At 41.3% G+C, this 23,058-nt stretch overlaps 1 protein-coding gene across 1 annotated transcript in view; it reads right to left on the bottom strand.

Annotated features, from left to right (window-relative positions):
* Window positions 1-16,075: 16,075 nt before the first annotated feature.
* Window positions 16,076-23,058, bottom strand: part of ADTRP (androgen dependent TFPI regulating protein) — a 29,251-nt gene continuing 22,268 nt past the window's right edge. Inside the window, exons 5-6 of the mRNA XM_030943699.1 lie at window positions 21,929-22,080; window positions 16,076-16,146 (exon numbers count right to left, since the gene is read on the bottom strand). Coding sequence (XP_030799559.1) covers window positions 16,103-16,146; window positions 21,929-22,080 — 196 coding nt within the window. The 3' untranslated portion in view covers window positions 16,076-16,102. The remainder of the gene's footprint in view (window positions 16,147-21,928; window positions 22,081-23,058) is intronic.

Raw genomic sequence — 23,058 nt, 5'->3', positions numbered from 1 at the left:
AAACCTTGGCTCAGTACCCAAGCATTTTTCACCCATGTTTCAGTTTCAAAAATAGCTCTTGTTTTTAAGGCTAATCTCAAGACAATAACAAAGTAATGATTATGATGATGATGGGGATGATAATAATAATAATAATAAAGAGATCTCCACTTCCCTCAGAGATTGGGTGGCAGTTCATGCCTCTTTCAAACCTTATTTTAAATAAGGTTTAGCTTTTTCCCGTGATAGCCCTTAAGGCAATTTGAATGCTATCACTGACCAAACAAAGTCACATCACTCTGGAAGCAAGAAGCAGGAGATTTTTCCCTTAATGTTTTAACAAAGAAAAATAAAAATGTGTAAGTTTTTATATTCAAATATTTATCTTCAGCACTGACAAAACTAGCATCAAGAACCAGAGGCATACGTCCACAGGTATGTGCTTTTCCAATCCTCTCAGTCTCAGCAAGTTGTGATGGGCAGGTTTTGTTGTGGGAAAGACCCTAAAATACAACATCTTTCGCTGATTTCAGACTTAGAGAGCACCCTGTTGCTGCCCCATGTCAAGCTGAGCCCTCCCCAACTTTTCACTTTCCACATAGTTCCACTCTTGATGTTATTCCCATGTCTTTGCCTCAAACACCGAAAGCAGACATGAAGTGTGCCTAGGTCTGACATGGTTATATGCTCCTTTGCTGATTTTTATGTTCTTAATTTGATTTTATTTGATTTAACCATGTAGGTTCAAATTGATTATGCAATAAGCTCTTCTGGGAATGTTGAACCTAAATTGCAGCCAACTATCACCACTTTAGTCATTAGTAATATTTGTTCTGATAAGTTCTCAGGTCTTGCTATCAAAACAGACCAGTTGTGCCTCCTCTTACTAAAATAAAACAACATTAAAATGTCAGTAATTCCTTTTCCCTCACAGGAAATAGATGGTTATGATTGAAATTTGTTGGGTTTTTTTTTACTCTCTTATGACACTTTAATGTACCTGTTGAATAGAAAGATGTAAATAAAAAACTTGCATGTAATGTTGCTGAAAAGTTCTGTAACAATTTAAAAGAAAATATTTGTTGTTTGAAAACTTAACAAAAATATAAATATTTTTTCTAAAGCCTGGGGGTTTTTAGCTAAAAGCTTTCCAGCATAGAAATAGTCATATGATTTCCTGAAAAGTTCTTTTTCATTCAAGTAGCATTAACAATAGCAGTACAGTCATTTCTAGATATTACTACAGACACTGATTTTTAGAGGAGAGGCATACTCAGTGAAGAGACTATCTGAAACACATTGCAATTTCTTCCCAAAACCAAATTTTGCTTATCTGATAATGATAAAGTTTAAAAAAGATATGCTAAAATGCTGAATTAAACTGTTCATCTGAAATTTAAAAATATTTGAAATCTGGGAGATTCTTTGCTAGGTGGGATAGAAAGCCTAGTTGAAATGGATCACACTGGGAAACTGTTGATGATAAAGGAAAAAAAAAGATGAGAAATTTCTGAACTGGACTAATACTGGCTCAGTATACAATAACTTTTCATTCCTGACTAGTTAGATGATGTTTCTTTGCTGGAACAATTACACATGCACCTCCCCAGGGGCCCATGTCCTCATGGAAGTGTTAACACACATTCCTCTCTAAAAGATTTTGGGCATGTCCAGCTGAGGTCATGGTAATTAGAGATAGAAAAGACCCTTTGGATTACCACATCGTTCTCCCTGCCAATGCAATTTTGTTTCTTTAGGAGGTGTATTTACAATTGACTCGACAAATCTTTGGAAAAGTGACTCAAGATGAGGCTATGGAGACAGTTACACAACCAAGAGTTCATAAGAATACTCCTTTTTTTTTAATGTTTTCTTGCATTTTCCTTGCTACAATTATTTTTTCATCTGATATGCACCTGGGAATCCCAAGGAACAATCCAGTTTGGAGCTTGTCTGTCATTAGCAGCTTCCTACTTCGTCACATTGCACATTAGCTCACTCCTTGAGCAGACTTTTAGGATTCAGTACATGATGTGGACTTCCTTACCATTTTATTACTCTGTTGTTGAGCCACTTTCTTTCCTGGAAACCCTTAAGATGTCCTGGGCTTAAGTTTGCTACATGTAAACAACAGCATCAAAGTCAGACCTGAAAGTAAAATTATTGTTTTGAGGGAGGTTTGGGTAGGGGGGCAGAAATATTTTTTTCTGACTTCGGCTACTTTTTGTTCACAATACTGCCTCAGTTATAATTTAGTTACTTGTCAACATTATCTCTCCCCAACACCTCCTTTGACTAGATTGAAAAGCCTGATTATGAGCTCGCTTAATCTGGGTTTACATCACTGTAATTCCATATGGCAAAACTGTAACTATAGATGTCCAAGGCAAGAGTGTTTTTTACCTCTTTTCCCTGGAGTTAACTGGTACAAGTCAAATGTCCACATTTCCATTGTCTCCATGAGTCCTTGCTTGTATGTGCTGATGTATTTATTTACCAAGAGATGCTTTTCTTTCCCTGCCTTGTTCACTGCACCATGGAAAAGGCTTCATGTTCTGTCATATTAAAATAAATAACCTTGTACCTAAAGAAGAAAAAGAAATTCCTGTGTAATTGTTTTCAAAAGCTTGATGAGGAGGAGGTTGCTTTCCAGTCCTCAGTGGTGGTTAGGATAGAAACAAAAAGAATTGGGAGATTTGTTTTTTAAAACCCCCATGTTCACAGCGGACTCTGCTTTGTCAGGAGGCTGGACTGGATGATCTCCTTAGGCTCCTTCTAACCTGGCTTAGTCCATGACCCTATGAATCTGTTTGAGGTGCAAGCAGGTAGATTAAATGCATCACTTGAGGATATATCAGTAAAAAAATATTTGGTAGAAGTTAATTTTATGCTTCTTTCTTACACGGCTGTTTTTTCACACAGAGACACAGTATTTTAGAAGTAGGTCTTCTAAAATAATTTTCAGAATTTATCTCCATGTTGCATTTCTATTCTCCATGTTCTATTCTGATATCAGACACTATGAGACCACAGTTTTGTTACTTGAGAGTTAAATTGCCTGCCAAACTCTGCTTTAATGTCAAAGTGTTGCTTTTACAGAGAAGATAAAAGCTCAAAACAAACAAAAATTTAAAAGAAAATCATGCTAATCCACAGCAACTTTCAAATAGCACGCAGACAGCAGGGTGCCTTATAAACATCCCTACTTACAAAGTCACCTTTTGAAATACCAGCAATTATACTGCATGAGGCACAGTTGCTACTCATGTGCCAGTTGTCGCTTTTTGAAAGATGACTATTAGTTATATTTCCTCCCTATGAGACATTGTGAAGCTGCTTAGCATTTTGAGGAAGCAAGCATGTTTTCCAAAATGCATATATCTTAGAAAAAAAACAAAACCCAAAGCCACAACCAAACAACTTGGCATTTACAAATGGCATAAGATATTCATGGCATAAATAAAATTTATGCCATGAATTTATGATTTTCTGTTGTGGGTGAGGGCTGCTGTCTGCACTCTCACTGCAACCTCACCACTGGAAGACTGCCATGAATATGTACAACACATAGGAGACCAAAAAAGAAGAAAGCAGGAGCAAGTTGTGGAATAGAAAGTAAGTCTATAACACCAGCTCTGGTGTTAAAATATTTTTGTATCCACTACACAGAGCTCCAACTGCTGTCCTTGCACCACTGTTGTTTTTAAAGCACTTTAAAAATTTCTAATAGAATGCTCTTTTAGGTTCATTGAACCCTTTACACAAAAAGAAAGAAAATAATTGAAAACCTGGCTCAAAGGCTGTGAAGCAAGGGCTTTTAGATGCCTCTTCAACTTCATATTGGTCTCAACCTGTACTTATAGACATTGAGAATGCAGAGACAGATTTAGCAAAAGGGTTTGGTTTGTAGTAGCTTCCAAATCTCACTCTGTTATACTTCTTTCTTACTCTGTCTGACATTAAAGATGCCATTAGAGATGGAGAAGTGGCAGAGACAGAAATAGAAATACTATTCCTGGGATGAGGCAGGGGGAACAAACTCAACCAAAGACCTTTCCAAAATGCCAACCAAGGCTTTACATCACTGCTCCTCTCTGCTCTCTACATGTGTATAAGTGAGTCAGCTGAACAGACATGGAACAGGACTCAGGGCCATTGCCAGAAGGGGTAGAAGGTGGCATGATCTTTCACCTTTATTTCAGCAGTCAAGTGCCCTTGCACAATCTGTCTGGCACTGTCTGATGGCATCCTACCTCCTGTGTCACCTGTTGTTTCCTGCTCAGCCATCCAGTGACTGGATGCCTGACATGAAGACAGCCTGAACTAGATTAATTAAACAAATGGCACTTGTGCAATAAGGTGTTCTTGCCACTGTTCCTTGAGAAGCAGCAGAGGCCTGGGCTGGGAGTGTCTGCTGTTCTGGCCTTTCTCAGGAGCTCTGTGTTGTGTGAGCCTCGTGTTATGTAATTTCTTGTGCCTGCCAGATTAAATTGCAAGCCTTTTCAGAGCTTGGGAATGAAATGGTTAGCAAAAAGCCTCCAGTGTACAACTAAGCTATGCTGCTCATTTTTCATTGCAATATGAATTTCCTGCAGGGACAGATGAGTTGTATTAGAAATCACTGTATTAGAAAGCTCTCATTTCTTTCCGTAAGTGGCACCAGTTTTAACAGAATGCAAACTGTTCTGTGTTCCTAAAGAACCACAAAAATTTGCTTGGGAAAGGACAACTAGGTGTTTCTCTCACATGAAGTCAAATGAAATATGGTTGATATTTACCACTCCAACGTGGTTCTGAAGGTCTTTATGTCTCCATAAGCTTCCCAGACTTTATTATAGCTACAGCCTTTATTAATGTGAAAGTTAGGAAGGGAAATAAAAAAGTAGGTATAATAAAGGGAGTATTTAAATTTTGGTTTATTAAGAATGAACAGTATTTTTTTATTTTAATTTCTGAACTCATATTCCCAGCATAAGCCACCATGGGGCTTGATACCTATTGCTCTAAAATGTTATTGCTTCTTATTTCCATTTAGGGAGGAAAAATCTTCATTGTTATGGATAAGTAGTCACAGGAGAACCTGCATTAAATCAAAGCTAATCAATACTGTGCTTAACAATGCATTACCTGGGAAAACAAAACAGATGTTTGAGAAGAGCAGAATTACCATTCAGAATTACCATGTTTTGTGTAAGTCAGTTCTTGCACAGTTTTTTGAGGAATCCTGATCAGCTCTCCCCCCTTATTTTTTTTGAGAAAGAACAAAAATTTTCTGCTTGCTATCTCAGATCTGACTTCTAGCCTCTTATCAAAGAATTGCCTGCATCTTTTCCCTTAATGTTCATTTTGGGGTATTCCAAGAATAGTTGTCTTCAAGGACTTGGTTTCATTTGCTCTGAGATCTAGAAAAGTTTGTTTTCATCACCATATTTGAAACACCTCTAATTCTTGAGAAAAGGATAAATCTTAGCATTTAATTAAACCGAATGTGATTTTTCTGTGGTTGCATTTATGAGAAAGGAGGTAACAACTCCATGCACAACAACAGGCACAAAATATTTGGCTAACAACAGACCTGTGTGTCCTACAAATAACCCTTGCTTTTAACAAGTTTTGGTGGAGGGATCACTGCTAGATTTGAGGACAGACGGCAACATTTTCTCTCAAGCTAGAGAGCTCAAGAAGAGCTATTCAAGGTTCCTCTATATGGAGAAGCTGTTGAGGAATAAACTATTGGGAGAAATTAAAGAACAAAAGGTGGTCTCTGGGAAGAGGTTGTAGTACCAGACTGTTTCTATGGAGTGCAGTAGCCACATTGGAAGCCTCTAATTTTCCTTCCATGAATAGGGGTGTCATCTTGGTTTAGAGTCCACTGTTCTAGTGTCACTTAATTATGAGGAAATCTGATTTTCCATAAATAGAGCACAAAAGGCAGAAAAAGAGATTCTAGACATCATTTTGCTTCTGAGAACAGCATAGGGTTTAAGGGGTCTCTGGGCAGAATACAAACAAAAAGAACCCCAGGCTGAAGTACCTTTAATGTCACAGTTTTTCAGCATGGCATTTAAAGTCAGTGAAAAGCAGAGTGTGGTGGCAGACCACACTTATCAGTAACCTGAATCTCTAAGAGGCACAATCAAACTGAACCAAGCATGGCTTAAACAAGTAACACTATCCATAGAAGAGTTTCCAGGTATTGAAATAATTCAATTAACAATCTATTTTAAGCTTTTTTGCAAATTTTGAATATTAGCATTCATCACTGTGATCCAAGACCTTATGCTAGCTCCTTAGAACCAAAAACACAACAGGCTGAATATAAAAGTAAAATGGTCTCATTCAACAACAAAGTCCAAGGTGGGTGAAATGTACATAAGAAAAGAGCCATATATAGCCATATAGCCATAGTATTTTACACAGCTACTGACAGTGATGCTAAGAATGGAGTTGGTTGCACAATTTCAATCTTCTGTGTGCACTTTTGTTTCAAATACCTGAATATGTGCATGTGATGCTTGTTTCTTTGGATTCTGGCTGAGAGTGAAAGGGGAATAGTGTCCAAACCCCTTTTTATCTCTCATTATTGTTTTGGCACAGGGAGAACTCTCAGTCAATCATTTGCATCTACGGGCTACAAACAGCGTGGCTTGAGGTTTAACTCACTGTTCTTTGTCCTTTCCTGTGTGTCTTTGCTGTAATATCATTTACTGCCACGTGGCTGCCAAGGCACACCCATGTCACCCCTTCCCAATGTCACTTTAGATGGGTACAGTGATAGGGTTTAATTCAGCTGCCTACACAACGCAGGGTCACTGCTCACTGCAAAGCTGCAGCACTGCTCCAAGTGGTATGCGGGCAGTAGGGAGAAGGGAAGGCAGGACAAGCAGGTGAGTGTATGGGAATAAAACAAATAAGGAGCTGTAATTGCAAGTAATGTGCTTGGCTTGATTGCTTGATAACCTCTATTTTCAGCTCAGTACAATCATATGAACTTCGTGGCCCAAACTTTGCTGAAACAATAGATATGGCTGTGTAATCTTTGCTAATTAGAGCCACAATAACAGCACATGGCTGTACAGGAGTGCCTAGCTAGGTGAATGGCCAAAGTTAAAGCCCAGTGGAAATGTTTTTGCATGCATTGATCCAAAGCCTAGTGAAGACAAAGGGAATGAATTCTTGTGCCAGAAGTGAGAAGATCCAGATCCTCTTCTGATTAAGTCTGGAATGTTCTGTCCAGACTTTTTAGTTTCAGGTGTTTTGAAGGTAATTTTTGCTTTAAGTGCTCCTCTATTTCTGGGAAATCCAGTTTGGTTATTGGAACACCTTCATGTATGGGCAGAGGGATACGCTGAGTGATAGAGCTGAAGTGGTAGCAGTGGCCTGTCCTGGACATCAGCAGCCCTGTCAAAGAAGAAACAGTGAAGTTCCTTTTGTAGGAAGGTTGAGGAAATGGAATGGGGAAAAACAAAGCGGGAGAGCTGGAAGCAGATGGTAATATTAATCAGTGATTATTCTGAGTTATATGAAATTTTGAGATCATCTAGTCAGGTACAGGGAATTTAGCAGGGCATAGACTGGTACAAAAATGAAGGGGGAAATAGATGGAGAGGTTTGAGAACTACCTGCAAGCATGGCAAAGCATTAGGGCAGACTGAGAACTGCACCATGGGAAAGGACAATGCATTTCAGACTTGAATTTGCCATAATAAAAGACCTTTCCTAAAGCTTGGGTCAAAATGACACCAACAAATTTATTCCACAAGCAAATGCAAGCTGGGTGAAGAACTGTATCCTTTGAGTTATTTTCTCTCCCCTTTAGCATTTGCAGCTTGTGGGGCACACCTGAGGTGCACAGACCTGCTCCCCCACTGGACAATGGATGAGCTGTTTTTCCTCAAAGCCACGTGCCCATCCTGGAGTCCAGTGTGCAGCAGGACACTTGTGTCGCTTGGGCAGAGGTGGAGAAAGCCACTCTTCTTCCATTTCCACCCTCTCCTTCTTTTCATCTAACAGGAATACCCTAATCAGGGAAGTATGCACAGGCTGCTTTGCAAGGGGTCAAATCCATTTGGATGAAATTCCAGGGCTTCAAGGATAACAATGGCAGGAAGAGAGGTTTTTAAACGGGCCCACACAGTGGCTTGTTGACAGATATGGCCGGCTGCCTCATGCTGCCTACCCTTGGAAAGCCCTGGCTCTTCCCGACACCAAGGAGAACTGACAGCTCAATACAACTGGAGTTAAATAAAAGAACCTCTCCATTAATTATTAAATTATTCTGTGACAATACTTCTTGCCCAAAGCTAAATCTCCTCTTCAATGCTTTCGACATTTTAGGTGTTTTATGGAATGGTATGCTAGCAAAAAGGGAATTCTACTTTGCCCCTTGCCTCATTCCCTAGAATGAGGCATAGAAAAACCCTCCTATAGAAACCCCTGTCTAAGCATGGTTTTCATTACAAGCTCAGGTCTCAGATATTTTCCATCTGTATGAGGGAAATCAGGCTTTACTGATTTATCCTCAAAGCCTATGGGGCAACACACAAGGAATGAAGACACAGCACACAGATTTTGTGTGCTTGCTGCCAATGTTGGATACAGTGGCTGGTTTGTCATTCCTTCAGCTGCTGTTTTTCCTGCTTCCTTGAAATTCCCCAACAGTTAACGTAGGTGGGCAAATGGACCAAACCCAGGGCACAGGACTGCATCTGGCATTTGCTTCTGGAATGTGAGTGCTGTAGACTGGGAGATGTTTCTCTATCTGGCTCTGACCCTGGGATGAGGAAGGGGGAGGAACTGGAGGGCTAGTCCAAGTTAGAGCACATTTTTTCATTTCTAACACGCCATGCAGTGCTCTGCTTGCCTGATAGTGACTGTATGGGAAAATTCTGTCTTATCAATTTGTTAAAAATGCCTTTGTCATTGGGGAATAGGAGACGGCACTCACATGCACAGACAGAGAGTGTAGGAGTGCTTTGGGAGGGCTCTGATAATCGGGAAACTCCAAACCCCAGCAATTCTGCAAAACAAAACACAAACTCCTAAAAGGCACCACGACCACTAAAAGGAAAGGCATTTTTTCTGTCAGTGTAATGACCAGCTCAATCTAATTTCTGTCATGACTGTTTCGTTTCTTGGTTTGGTTTTTTGTTTTCCCAGCTGACCACAAGAGTGCACTCACGGAATGATGTCCTGCATTGTTTCCTCTGGGTAATTTCCTTTCCCTCAGCTCTGGAAGTAGCCTGCAGCATGTGGAGGTCAGGGGGTCAGACCTGGGCCCACGTGTTGTTTCTCTGGACATATAGATGCTGTGTCCCGTGGGGAGGAAGACGCTGCAGCTGTACATTGAGTGGAACATACTTGCATGATGAGTACACAGACACGTCACCAGGGACGCACGCTGGGGGGACATCTGAGTGGCACAGGCTTTGCCCACAGGCTGTGCTTGATGTTGGTAATGATTTTCTTCCTTATAAGGGATGGCTATACTTAAAGGGCATATCTGAGATTCTCCCACAGTCTCGTCTTGCTGTATAGTTGGGGTTTGGGTTTTTTTTTTCCTTCCCTTTTTTCCCCCTCCCAGTGCTTCTCTACTACTCTTCTGTGACCTTCTAACACCGAAGATCATTTGTCAAGAAGCCAGTAATGGCTAAACAGAGGCCCATTGTAGCAGGCACTTGCAACAATTTGTTAACAATAAATACGATGTGATTAGTAATACCTCATAATTGAGCTACATTATGTAGAAATATCAGCTTTGGTATTTTTCAGAATGTTGTGGGGTTTTTTTAATTAGCTTTCCTCTCAAATAGTTGTGGTGACTTTTTTTCACTTGCTCAGTTTTTTCCTATACCTCTGATTCAGGACTGTGGTTAAAGTTCAGCTCTGAATTTGTATCAGAGTCTAGGACTGAGACTTAGGATGACTAAATAGATCGATGATTAGAAGTAGAAATGCAAAGGAACACTTGAGAGTCGATTCTCACACCACACACAGTGTGCCTGTGGATTTGACCTGCCTTGCAGGGCTTTCTTTATCAATAAATGTATTGCTGATGGAAGATGCATGATCTTTATATCCGGAGATGTACAACACAGAGAACAAGAGTATGAAGTTCCATTGGTTCATGAAGGAGCTTCTTTCATGGCCTGGACTACTAATAGCAGAAAGGTCAAGCTGATCCTTCACTGGTATGTAATGAACTACACATAAGAAATAAATTAAATTTTTATGATGGCTGCTCAAAATAACTCTTTTTCATTTTTCCCCCCGCCTCAATGCTTAAGTTTTGAATTCAATACAGACCAGACTGCCCATAAGCTACAGGCAATATATATATATTGCTGTGGGTCTGTGACCCCTATGATTTCCAGATAGTTCTTCTTCAGATAATGTATTTCTCCAAGCAGGAATGGTAGCCATTTTATATTCCCTCCCAAATCTTCATTCAAAGTGATTCTTTCCAAAATCAGAGCTGAATAAAAGAATCATTTGAGGTGCAATTGCACAACTACCAAACTCACAAATTATATGCAAGTTGTAGCGATATGAATACTCAAATATTTGTGGTTTCACTTCTGCAACAACACAAAAACAGCTGCATAACTAAACACCTCACTATCATTTAATATAAACTCTTTCTCATAATGCTTTCCTCTCTTTCACCCCCCACAATTTTTTTATTTCTACTCCACCCACTTCCAATGTTCCTACGAGCTTTTCCAATTGTTCTGCTCCTTTTGGGTTTATTTGTACTGTACACCATCCATAAAGGCATCTCTGGAACTTTTAAGTAGTTTTGCAAAGACAACAGTGGGAAGGCAGTTGCACATCATATTGTTTTTGGCTAGACCCTTGAGGAACAATGGCTATTGTTTGGCAAGCTAGCAACAAGGAGACTGCATTAGTGATATAAGGGTTTAGAGCCTGGGGGTGGTTCCACAAATGATTGTGAGGCATTTTGGAGTATGTGTGATTCAAAAACATTTGGCAACATCTGTTTTTTAAAAAAGAAAAAAAAAATAGGGGAGGGAGATGGTAAAGAGAGGAAAAAAATGAAAAAAGTGCAAAGCATCCACAAAACTGAAGCGATGGACAAAAACAATGCGCTCTATTAACTTTCAGGTTTTTTCCTCTTGCGCATAATTGTTACATGTGTTGATCAAAATGACATTCTCTTTGTTCTCCCTCTTCCTGTGATTTTGACTTAATAAGGCGGTGTTGGCTGACTGTGAGGCGCCGCAGTGGGACACCGCGGGGATTTGCTTTCGGCCAGGGGCAGCTTTGGGCTCACAGATGTGCGAGTGCAAGAACGCCGGTGCCGAAGGACTGCCCCCGTGCTCCAGAGGTGAACGCTGCTGCATCCCTGAGCATCCATCAGGCGTGTCCTGATGGAATTACTCAGTTTAGGGGAATTACTCAGCTTAGAACGCTGAGGCTGCTGCACCCCTGAAACGCTGAAATCGCCCACCCATGGATGATGCAAGGAGCTGCTGTGGGGAGGGCGTGGCAGCTTTCCGCGGTGGGAAAGGGCCCTTCCCAGCGCTGGGGGCCGGCTGGGGTGTCCCGGGAGTCGCCCCGGGATCTCCGCTCCCGTCCGCGCCCCTCAGCGCTGCGGGGGCGGGAGGGCGCTGGTGCCGCGTCGCCGCCAGGGGGCGCTGTGGCGCCTCGGGATGAGGGCCGCGCTCCCGCCCTGCCGCGCTTCCCTCCGGGAATTGCCCCTCACGGAGCGGCCGCAGCGCCGGCGCGTCCGGTGGAGCGGAGCTGCCGGGCTCTGCCGCGCTGGTTCTGGCGCTGCCGCTGCTGTGCTGAGTGCGGCGGGTGCTCGGCACCGGTGGGGCTGCGCCTCCGGTGCTGTGTCCGCTTTTGGGCTCCGCGCTACAGCAGGGACATGGAGGCGCTGGAGCTGGCTGCCCACAGGAGTCGTGGAGCTGCCGTCCCTGGAGGTGTTGAAAAGACGCTTGGATGTGGCGTTTTGGGACATGGTTTAGTGGTGGACTTGGCAGTGCTGGGTTAATGTTTGAATTCAATGATCTTAGAGGTCTTTTCCAGCCTTAATACCTCTGTGGTTGAAAGTGTGGTTCTTCCCTGTTTGAAGTGCACTTCCACAATTGTGCTTCTCTCTGTCCACAGCTAGAAAAGCCTGGTGGAAAGAAATGCTTAACCATGGAGATTCTTTTATACACGTGTCTTCATTTCCCCCCTTGAGCACTGGTGCTTTTGCACACCCACTGGGGGTTTTCACACCAAAAAGTTGAACTCACATCTCAAAAAGCATCTCATCTTGAACTAGCATCTCAAAAGTCTTGTGTTGGTATATATTGGTTTCTTTCTCCTCTGCCTACGGAACCTAGTCCATACCAACAGTGAAAGCATATTGTCCTGCATCCTTGAAGGAGATAATTCTGCTCATATTACATGTAAAATAAAGCATTATTCTCTTATATGTTTGCTGCTCTCCAGGTACTGAAGGAAATTACCCTCTCAAGGTGAAAGGAACTTGAAACTTTGCTTAAAGCTTCATAAACAAGGCAGGCAGCTTTGTGTTTATGTTTTGAGAGCATTTGATAGAAAGTGACATTTGAAACACCAAGTATTACCATTAAATTTTATAGTTCAGAACTATTATTGGGCCATATCCTAGGGGTTTAACTCAAACCCTTGTTTTTAGACTCACCATGTCTGAAATCTAAACTGAAGGGTAGTGACATCAAACACTAAAGGAATTTGGTTTGCTTTTCAGGAACATTGAACTCCTTGCAGTGTAGGGTCCCTGGAGACCTCAAAAGGCAAAAAATCTGCTTTAGGGCTTTTAACCACTTGTTCTGAGGTCTGGCCTATTGCAACTGTATTTAGGTTTTACCTGATGCTTCTTTCCAAATGGTTAATTCAAGAACAGTTTTTAGCTGTAAAGCAGGAGCTTTTGTTCAAGAGCAGTTCTTGATATTGGGGTTATTTAAATGAATCCCCACTGCCAATAGCCTCTTCCTCTGAGGTAAGAGGTTACTACAGATAATCAGCAAAATTAAATACTAACAAAAATTATTATGAACTGCAATGATTTTTTCCCCAATATTTACTGAATAACTTGCCTGGGAAGTAGGTCTTAGTTTGGGTCTCATGGTTGATTCTAAGCCATCTCTTACCCATACCCCTGAGACTCTGGTTAATTTTGTGGCACAAAATATTTAATTATATGCTCTGCCAAGTGAATACAAGGTCTCAAATTGAATTTCAGCATCCCTGGGCAACTATTTTAGACACTTCGGTAGAATGTAAATGCATATTTTCTGCATGCCAGATCCTGGCTCCATATCCATCAAAGTAAATCCTCAATAGTTCCACTGAAGGCTTGGAACAATCTTAAATTATGTTTTTGAGGTCACATTGTGACCCTGAAGCTTTGGCAGAGACCCAAACCAAGAAATTTGTGTGGGAAACTGGGGAGGGAATAAATTAGCACTTGCCTATGCTTTTTGTGGAAGTAAACTGTTACAAAGGTGTGAGTTAAGATGAAAGCTCCTTGTGGTGGTGGATATTGCTTTCCAGCTGTTTCTGCTGGAAACAGCTCCGTGTTTGTGTGTATGGGATGGGTCCTTATTTTCTGGTGGTGCTCTGTCTTAAATAACAACCAGTTTTGCATTTCCATCCCCCCACTGTCCCTTCCCACTCACCCCCTCTAAACAAATATCGCTTAATATTGTGAAACGAAAGTCCAGGGGTAGGTTCTAGTCTGGCTGGCTTTTTTTCCTCTGGTGAATTTAATCCTTCATTTTCTCTCTCTCTGGCAAATGCAAATGGCAGGTCCAAACAGTATTAGGAAATTGTGGTTGTCATGCTGCAGATTGCACTGTGGAAAAATTAATTGCTGTTTTTTCGCTCAGGGGTTTGAGCCGTGGTCCCTTCGTCTGCCTGGGACAGCGTCGTTTCCCTGCCCGTTGGGGCTGCATTCCATGGAGCAGCATGAAAGGGCTCCTGTGCAGCTGCTCTGGGCGAGTGGGCAGGCACCTCCTTCGGTAATAACAGCTAATTTATACAGCCATGAACATCTATGGCTATAAATAAACAGTTCTGACTGGCTTTGCATGCTTAAAATGAAATAGGAGAGACTGATGGACTGGAAAGAGAAATCTGGTGTAAATGTCATCAAGGCCAGATCCTTACACAGGGTGTCTCAGTAAAGCCTTTTGAAAAATCGTGGGGAAAATGTTGGTTTGTGAGCAATGACACATTTTCCTCCTTTCAGAGTTTTGTGGATATGAGAGAAAGGAACAAAGCAAATCCAAGATCCCAGCAGTTGTGTTTGGGGACAGACATTCCTCATTGTTTTCCCAAAGTGCATGACTGGAATCCAGCTTCTCTCCATACAAGTAGTAGCAGAAAGAAGTGCCTCTTCTGAGCCCTTTTCAAAGAAGTAAACAACTTCTCCCGTGATTCTCCTCAAAGCCCTGTAGTCCAGGAGCTCAGTCACCACATCAGATCCCAAAGGTACCACTGGTGTGAGCAGGAGCTGAGGGTGAGGTCTGTCATTTGACTTCTCTTGTTGGAAGTGGAAAGACCTATCCCTCTGTGCTGGGGCTCAGGCTTTGTTTTGAGTTTCTGACAATTAAACTGTACTGTAGTATCAGTACAAAATAAATGAATTTAAAAAGAAGAGAGGTAGAGACAAAAACACCCAACAAACCTGTACAGGCAGTTCCCATAACTTTCTCTTCTTCCCTGATTCCCTCCGTGTTTTTTCTTCTGTCTGTCTCTCCAATATATTTCCTCTGACCAGCATCTTTCAGCTTCAACAAAAATGAGGCAGGAGTATGTTTATGTGTGGGCATGTGTAATTGCTTACATTCCCCTTGCAAAGTTAGCTGGAGGGAGTTATCTAGATAGGCTGGGAATTACTGAATGCATGCACGCATCTCATTGAGTTCACTTAGTTTACAGTCTAGGCCTAGCATGTTAACTTCCCAGATTAGAATTTTTATCAGGTGCTTAACACATGAGAAGGACAATCTTATGTATACACATTATCTTTTTATTGCTCACAGGCAGCTTACAATGTGTTTTGTTTTTACTGAACTCCAGCGGCATTTGAAAGGTGAAAATAACACCCCAGTGAACGGCGTGCACAGTAGCTCTAAGCAAGGGGTTTTGGCAATGAGGATGGATTTAGACATTTAAGTACTGCAACTAGTTTCAAATCCTCTTTGAATGCAGGAATAATAAGAGAGATTTTTCTTTTTCACATTGACCATTAAGGAACACTTGTGCTACTCTCGGTTTTGCATGTTTATTGGAGTTTGCAAAGCAGATCTCCAGTGTTTTGGATGTTAACAAAATGTTGAGGCTAATAACAGAAATCAACTATATTGAGGAAAATTAGTAAACATGTGAATGGAGTGTAATTATATGGCAGGCAGCTTTATGTTAAACAGTGCTTTAAATTAACATGCTTTCTGTCAAAGCAATCATACAGTCAGTATAATTAGGTTACTTTTGCTGCAAGATTAACTGAAACCAAGAAAAAGGAAGAAATTGTTGCCTTCAGATTTCCTGTTAAAATGGAGGGGAGATATTAAGCATAATATAAGCATATTAATATTATAGAAAGTTTCTCGTTAGAAGAACTCGGTTTCTTGGTGAACTTTCTGAGCAGACATTTCTAATTACAGTTGCTTGTTAGCCCAATTTGTTATCTAGCTAGCTTGGAAGTCACAGCACTGTTAAAATTATCTCTCCTCTTAATTTTTTCCAGACTTGATGAAGGGCAATCCAAACAAGAGCTGGCTTGCATTCACAGGTCTTTTACAGAGTGGTGTGAGGCTCATGAGGGAGTGCATTTACCAGTGACAACTTTTAACCATGGACACATCCTCACGTACGTTGTGCAAGAGATGAGAATCTGTGTAAACAGATGAACACAATTTTCTTATTCATAGCAGTTGCAGAGTTATCATGAAAGGGGTAAACATTTCATATTTTCCACCAGTTTTCCATATGTCTGATGTCATAATGGCTTCACCAGAAGCTGCAATGCATTGGAGAAAGGATTTATCACAGCTACGTTTATTTTCCTCTACTTCATGGCTTCAGAATTCATGGAGGCATTGTTTGGCTTCAAGAGGAGGATTCACTTGCCTTTCCACTTGTGGTCCAGTATTACTATTGAATCTCCTGTTTGGAGACAGAGGAGAAGACATTATTGGGATCTGAGGGGGAAGGCACAACAGAGAAGTCCTTTTACACATCAGGGATGAGGAGGATGTGAAACTGGCCCCAGCCTCCCAAGATCCCTGGGGAACTCTACCCATCTGGGAGTGGGAGTGAACTGCAAGTGCAGTCTTGGACCAGCTGCTAATGCTAAAGTGCTGCAGAAGTCAAATGAGCCTGGGATGTCCCCAGCAAGTAACAGATTACTCAACGACTGAGGAATTATTCTAAATCTGCCATGGGCCACACCCATTGAGAATAATTGTGCTTTGCCAGCGGGAGAAAGTGTCTGCCACCAAGCAAACCTAGCTTGTTGTAAGAGCATGTGAAAAGCTGGAGGATACTCACATGGCTGGTCAGGACAGCACAAGACCTACTGAAATCCCACAGCTTTCTGAAGCACCAGGTATTTTGCTACTGTGGGGCACCCAGTGTGGCAATAATCAAATGTTTATGGATACCTTTTCTAACACACTGTCTCAGCCTCTCTTCTTCCCCTCTGATGATTGTTCACTCATAGGAAACTCTCCTTTAAATGATCTTTCCTTGTCCATGGACCTCAGAGGCTCTGAAACACTAATTGCTGTATTGTACTGGTGTATACTGACCAAATTGATATTTATGGGTGAGGGAAAAAAAACTCAAACCACAAAGAAAAGAAATAGCCTGGCAGACCAGGACCAGCGTGTTAACCAGCACTTCTTAATGTCTGGCCTCCACTGATGAATTCATAAGCTCTGGTTTGTGAGAGGTTCCGATCCAGTCTGCCTCCAGTGGATTGCCAGATAGACTTATCACCAAAAACAGGACCTGTGACAAATAGTGCAAGTTTCCTTTACACAGTCAGTCATCTCTGCCCGAGAGATAAACTGCAGCTTTGGGGAGTGACAAATATGAAGGACATAAATGTGCCATCACAGGTTTGTGGTACAAGTAGGACGAATGAATGAGTCAAAAGTAAATACTGATATTTAGTTTTCAAACTCTGGGATTTAAATCCTGTAAAATCTGAGTTCCATTAATCATTGGCAATATAGGGAAATTATGGATATAAACATCATTTGGTCACTGAAAGGAATAGATAGACTCTGGACTTTTATTCTTTGCATGATACAACAAATCCTCTGGAAAGGAATCTCCGTTTAAAAATCCCTCCTGGATACTGTAATAACTAAGGGTGGAACCTGTGTCTGGAGTAATAACATCAGCATTTTAACATTCATACAAAACCCGCTGTTGATAAGCCTGTACCAGTACAATGGTAGCACGGCTTCGTGCCCCGCACAGTTGCCCTTTACATCCCTTCATTTGCCATTCGGGTTTCTGCAATCTCAACAGCTGCTCGGAATAATGACAGCATCAAGAATTCAATCTCATTATAGTATTGCTTTGTATTGCACAGATTTGTGAGCTGTCACATAGGCTGGATTTCCCAAGGCTACAGGGTATTAAGGGAGCTTGGTTTCAAAAGCCCATAAATACAAAAATAAAACTCAGGGAAAATAATCAGTTGTGAAAACGTGTTATATGGTTCTGGAAAATGCATTGAATGCAAAAGTACTCCAAAAAAAAGAAAGAGGAAAAACAGGCTAAAGAGAAGAATGTTGTTTAACTTTATTTCAGCCTTAGGTAAATATGTTTCAGTAATGTCTTCCTGAGATATTTAAGAGCTCATAGAAGATCTGGAAGAGTGCATTCACTTCTGCACTGAGCATGAGAAAGGTATTCCACCATAAGTTTTCTCTTTTTCCTCAAAGCAATGGCTCTTATTCCTGTTGAGCTGCTTTACCCCTTGCTATATAGTATATTTAATTTTTGTTTTTCCCCTGACAGTGTTCCTCAGCCAGCTGCTGGCCAAAGCTTTCCCTTCTAGTGGACAGCAAGTGCCTAGGTGGGTTTCTTGGAGCTGCTGCCCACTCCAACAATCAGCCTCCTTTCCTCCCCTGTTTCTCTCCCAAAGGACAGATCCACCACGGTGGAGGTAAGCATTTCTCTGGGATAGGCCTTGGGCCCACAAAATCTTGCAAGTAGAGGCAAAAGCATCAGGAGGCTTTTCAATCGCTGGTGGAGCAAGTAGCTGTTGCTAGCTATAGCTCCTCGCCAGCTGCATTTCAGAGTATTGAAATGAAACAGCTGATGAATGTTATTTTGGGGTTTTTTTCAGATGTGTTAGATGGAAGACAAATGAATGTGCTCCATCTTCAAATGTGTGTTCTAGATAAGAGACCTCACTTGAAAGGTTGCTCTGTCTGATGTGGAGAACTTTGATCCTAATTTTTCCCAAGGATCTGATTGTCCCTACAAGAGCAAACCCCAAGCTAGCACTGCTTTGCTTTATTTTTGAGGATTCTAGTTTGACTGGTCGAAGAAACATTAGATCAGTTGCCTGTGTGATGTTTTCCACCCTTCAGGAAGGGGAGAAACGATCACACGGTTCATCTTTGGTACTCAGACCCTGCAGCCAAGTTCTTGGCTGAGGTAAATTTATGGCAGTAAAAGAATCAGCTCATTGTTTCAAATTATCCTCTTTGGAGTTTCTCTATTGCTCAACATTGTCTTGTACTCTAGAAACTCTGGGATTTAAAACAAAAAGAAGTCATTACTGGTACTATTTTCTGTGCCTCTCAGGCTGTGCAGCTGGGTTGCCTTAGTTACCACCAATCCAACAGTGCAAGGGGAGGGAGAGGAGAGGCGCATGAGAGATAATACATTTTTAAAACCTCCAATACTGTATGAAACAGTTTGTCTATAAATAATAAAATGAATTGAGGGTCTGGCATCCTGAAAAGGAAAAAAATGGTTATGTTATTCTACAGCCTAGATTTTCCAGCTCTCGGAAATGATACTGCATCTTTTCGGTCAAGCACAGGACGTAGATTTAACACTTACTTGCTTGAAGCTGGAAGCTGCCATCTACAGACTTTGGAATAAGGTGGAACTAAATATACTTTTAAGTGTGAAAAAGAGTAAATATTTATGTAGCTGATTTTAGGAAAAATAATAATGGCCTGGAGTTATAAGGGAGTGTGGAAGAGCCCATGAAGCATTATGTGCTGTGGAACAAGCTTCATTAGCAGCCTTTGGTCTGCCACAGGATGCAAGTCCAGGAGGGAGCCAGGCTTTGCCACTCTGGTGGAGCTGTTTGCTAATGCTTGCACCTTTGAACAAACACCTCTGGGGAACTGTTCTTCATTTGAGTGGGAAAGAAATTAAAAGAAGCAACAGCCTCAGATTTTTTCCACTGGGGAGAATCCTGGTGCCAGCAGCCCAGTCAGAGAACTCTGCCTTATCAGATCCCACCAGCATGAGGTTTAATTTTTTGGTGGCTTCACATGTTATTACACAAGGTGTTTTCAGATGTGCCTGTAGGAACCTAATAGATATCTGTATTAACTTGTAACCCAAACTGCCTTTGAGGAATGAGGAGGAAGCAAAAGAGAGATCAAAACTGCCCTTCCATGTACTTTATCTTTTGAGGGAGAGGGAAGGTGGGCAGAGTGGAGAGTATGGAAAGATGAAGATGTCTGTCCTCTACCACCACTGATTGTTTTGCTTGGGGGGTGGGGAGGAATGTTTTTTGGTTGGTTTGTTGTTTTCTGCAGGATCATTTCCACTGCATCCTTTGCCTTATTGTGATGAGAAAGAGAGAGAGGAAAGGGTAGGATGAAAAGAAGTACACGGAGCCATTTTTGCTGTGGGAACAAAGGTATGTTGGAATTGCATCTTCATTCAGTTTGCAGCTCTTTTTTCTCTGGCAATGCTAAACCAAAAATTTGTCTCAGTCAGGAATATATTAAAACTCTGGCACACTGTAATTTGGAATAGCTTCCCTGTGGCTATGTTTCAAGGCTTATTGGGACTTCATTATTGATACCAGCTTAAGGAAGTCCTACTCTTCTCTTGGGTGGACACAGCTGGGATGTGGATCAGTAAAAACACTTGGCACCAGCATGGTGGGGAACTGTAACTCAAGGGGAGTGTCTTGCACGTGGATGAAAACGCCATGTAATTGTTAAGGCCAGGGTTTTGTGGCTCCTTTGAAAAAAAGCAACTATGCATGGAAAGGCAGACCCACCACACAGATGAGGCCTCCAGGGATCACAAGAGCACACCAAATATCAATGGAGAATATTGTGTATTGTTTATATACATACTCTGAGGTTACATCCATGCTACCACAACTGGGGTGCTTTTCAGCCTCTCTGTGTGCACAGTAAAGTTGAGTGCTTGCCCAAGTTTCTTTAGTCAGCTGTTGAATATGCATCTAATTTTTGCAGTTAATTTGATCTCTGTTTGGCACCATATTTTGTCCAATCAGTTAACACATTGGAAATCAAATTATTTTTATTCTGATTATCTCCAGTTTATGCAGCAGGCATACTCTAGCCCTAAAATTACTAATATGTACCCAGTGATGAAAAAAATCTGATACATAAATATATCAGATATCTCATATAAAGACTTACGCTATCATATGGTGGTGGTGCAGCCTTTGACTAACCGTAGTTACTATTTATATGTGATGCCTCTTAAACCAGAGCTAGTGCAGAAAGGCTGCAGATCTGTTTTCATTTACCAGCAATCCTCATCTCATATGATGCTTTTGCAGAATAGAATGTGGCCAAAATCTCCAAACATGGACATGTAGAGTGAGCATCTTGTTTGCAAAGGTAGCAAGCGGTGAAGTTGGTTATTCAGCACATTTGAAAGCCAATCTGCTGCTTTTAGGTAGCAGAGTACGGATGGTGAGAGACTAGCTACAGACACTCTACTTTGGCTTGACAGGCATGTGAGACTTTACAAAATGGATCATGCATCAAATGTTCCCTGAAAACAGAGGGAGGTTGTCTTATTTATTTTCAGAGGTGTTTTTGCAGTGTTTTTTCTTTAATCAGAAAGCTAGTTTAAGAAATTGCAAATGTTCCCACATTTGTCCTAAATAAAATACACACGTTTTCCTGACAGAAACACTTTCATCCTCAAAAATTCAATCTTGAATGAAAAAGGAGAGGAAACCAGAAGGAATAATAATGACAGAAATAATAACAACAATAATAATAATAGTATCCCATGCCAAACCCCCAAAGGTGCTTCCTCAGTTCTCTCTTTCTTCCTTGTTACTTGTTAAATATGCTTTCCTAAACTACATTTTCCCCCCACTCCAACTGCCTATTATGTCCAAGGAAGCTGCTTTACACTTTTTTTAGGTCACTACTGGTCATACCACTACTAAAGCAGAAGGGAAAAATTCTCAACAGTTTATAAAAGTTTCCAAAGTGCTGTTTTAGTCATGGAGCTGCTGCTGCAGTGCTTTTCCTTGGATACACGAATGCATTCCTGTAAATTTGCAGTAAACACTGCTAATCCCTAGTCTGACAAACAACATGTGATGCAGGTGTAAGGGTTTTAGCCCAAGACATGTGGCTTCTCTGGACCCTTCTTTGAGCAGGAATTCAAAATCCAGTGATTATGCTGGTAAGAGGTGCTTCTTGACCCAAATTAGAGGAAGCTGGTCCAACCTTTGTCTGGTAGGGTTGGGATCCTTGCTCCAATCTGTTCTCTATTTGTTAGCACACGGATGGGACACAACAATGACTATCTGACACTCAAGTGCCACCATCCCAACACCTTCCCCAGTGTACTCATGCCCCTCTTGCTCTTCCTGCCTGCCTGGGCAATCACAGCAGTTCATTTCAGGGGTATTTTTTTCATATGCACAGGAGTAATGAAGAAAATTTGGACTGACCCCATATCATACGGTTGAGGAACTCTCCGAAGTTGTAGAAGGCGACAATGATGGCAAGGCTGCCGGCAAAAAAGGCTGCTAGTCCAAGGGGGTTGAACAAAGCAAAGAGAGGATACACCCACTCTCCTGTTACAGAATAAATCCACAGGACCCTAGACAAGGAAGGAGAGAATTTACCTTTGGTTAGGACCATTCAAATAGAAGAACCACTTCAAAATTTCCAGCTCCTGAGGGGCTGAGTTATCAAAACAGGCTTGATACAGAGAAAATTAGCTCAGCTGTCAATACATCTCCTTGGCACTTGGGCTATTTGCTGCGAAGCACACTTGAGCCAGTGCTAAATTAGATGGGTTTCAGTGCAGGTTGAAATGCACACAATATTTTTCTGTCACCCTGGTGGCATTGGCTATTAACAGCAGTAAAAACACAGTAAAATAGCAAAATGCTCAGGAACAGAGATGTGCACTTTTGGCTATGCTAGTGAAGCTTATTCGAATAAGCTCTCACATATGTTTGCTCTTTAGATACAACAGCCTTTCAGCCCCTATCCAGATCCCTAGAGTCTGTGGAGACACAGAGCTGTTCCTCCCTGTCTCAATCCTTCTGCCGTCAACCACTGTTTTGAGGAGTGGAAAGAAGATTTCAGGAGGTGAGAGGGCAAGGGGAATTCTCCAGCAGCTTTTCTTTTGTAAGAGAAGGAAAAGAAGAAGAATGGCTAGGTGGGAAACAGATGTGGCTGCTTCACCCTTTTGTGCCAGAATTGTTTGCAAAGCATGGTTTGGAAAAGAAAGAAGATTAATACGCCTGCTTCATAGGGTTTCTTTTCTTCTAATTCTTCTCTTTCTGCCTTTTTTATTCTCTCAGAAAATATCTTGTAGTGGCTGTCAGTTCGCTGGTAATATCTTCATTGTTTATGGCTCATATGTGTGGTTAATAGAGAATGCCTGAACTAAAGAATATAAAAGTGATCTTTATATATCTTCAGTATAGGAAAAAATGCTTTTTTGTGAATACTTTTTGTGAATAAAATTATTTATACTTGTATTGATTATGTAAAGAATTTAAGAAATAGGGTAAGTCTTCATTGATTGTTATCCGGATGTGCCATTTTAACAGGACAGTACTTCCCT

This window comes from Camarhynchus parvulus, chromosome 2 (genome assembly GCF_901933205.1).
Source record: "Camarhynchus parvulus chromosome 2, STF_HiC, whole genome shotgun sequence".
In the NCBI taxonomy this organism is placed as follows: domain Eukaryota; kingdom Metazoa; phylum Chordata; class Aves; order Passeriformes; family Thraupidae; genus Camarhynchus; species Camarhynchus parvulus.
The sequence above is the reverse complement of the archived record's forward strand: the minus strand, read 5'-3'. Positions and strand labels throughout refer to the sequence as shown.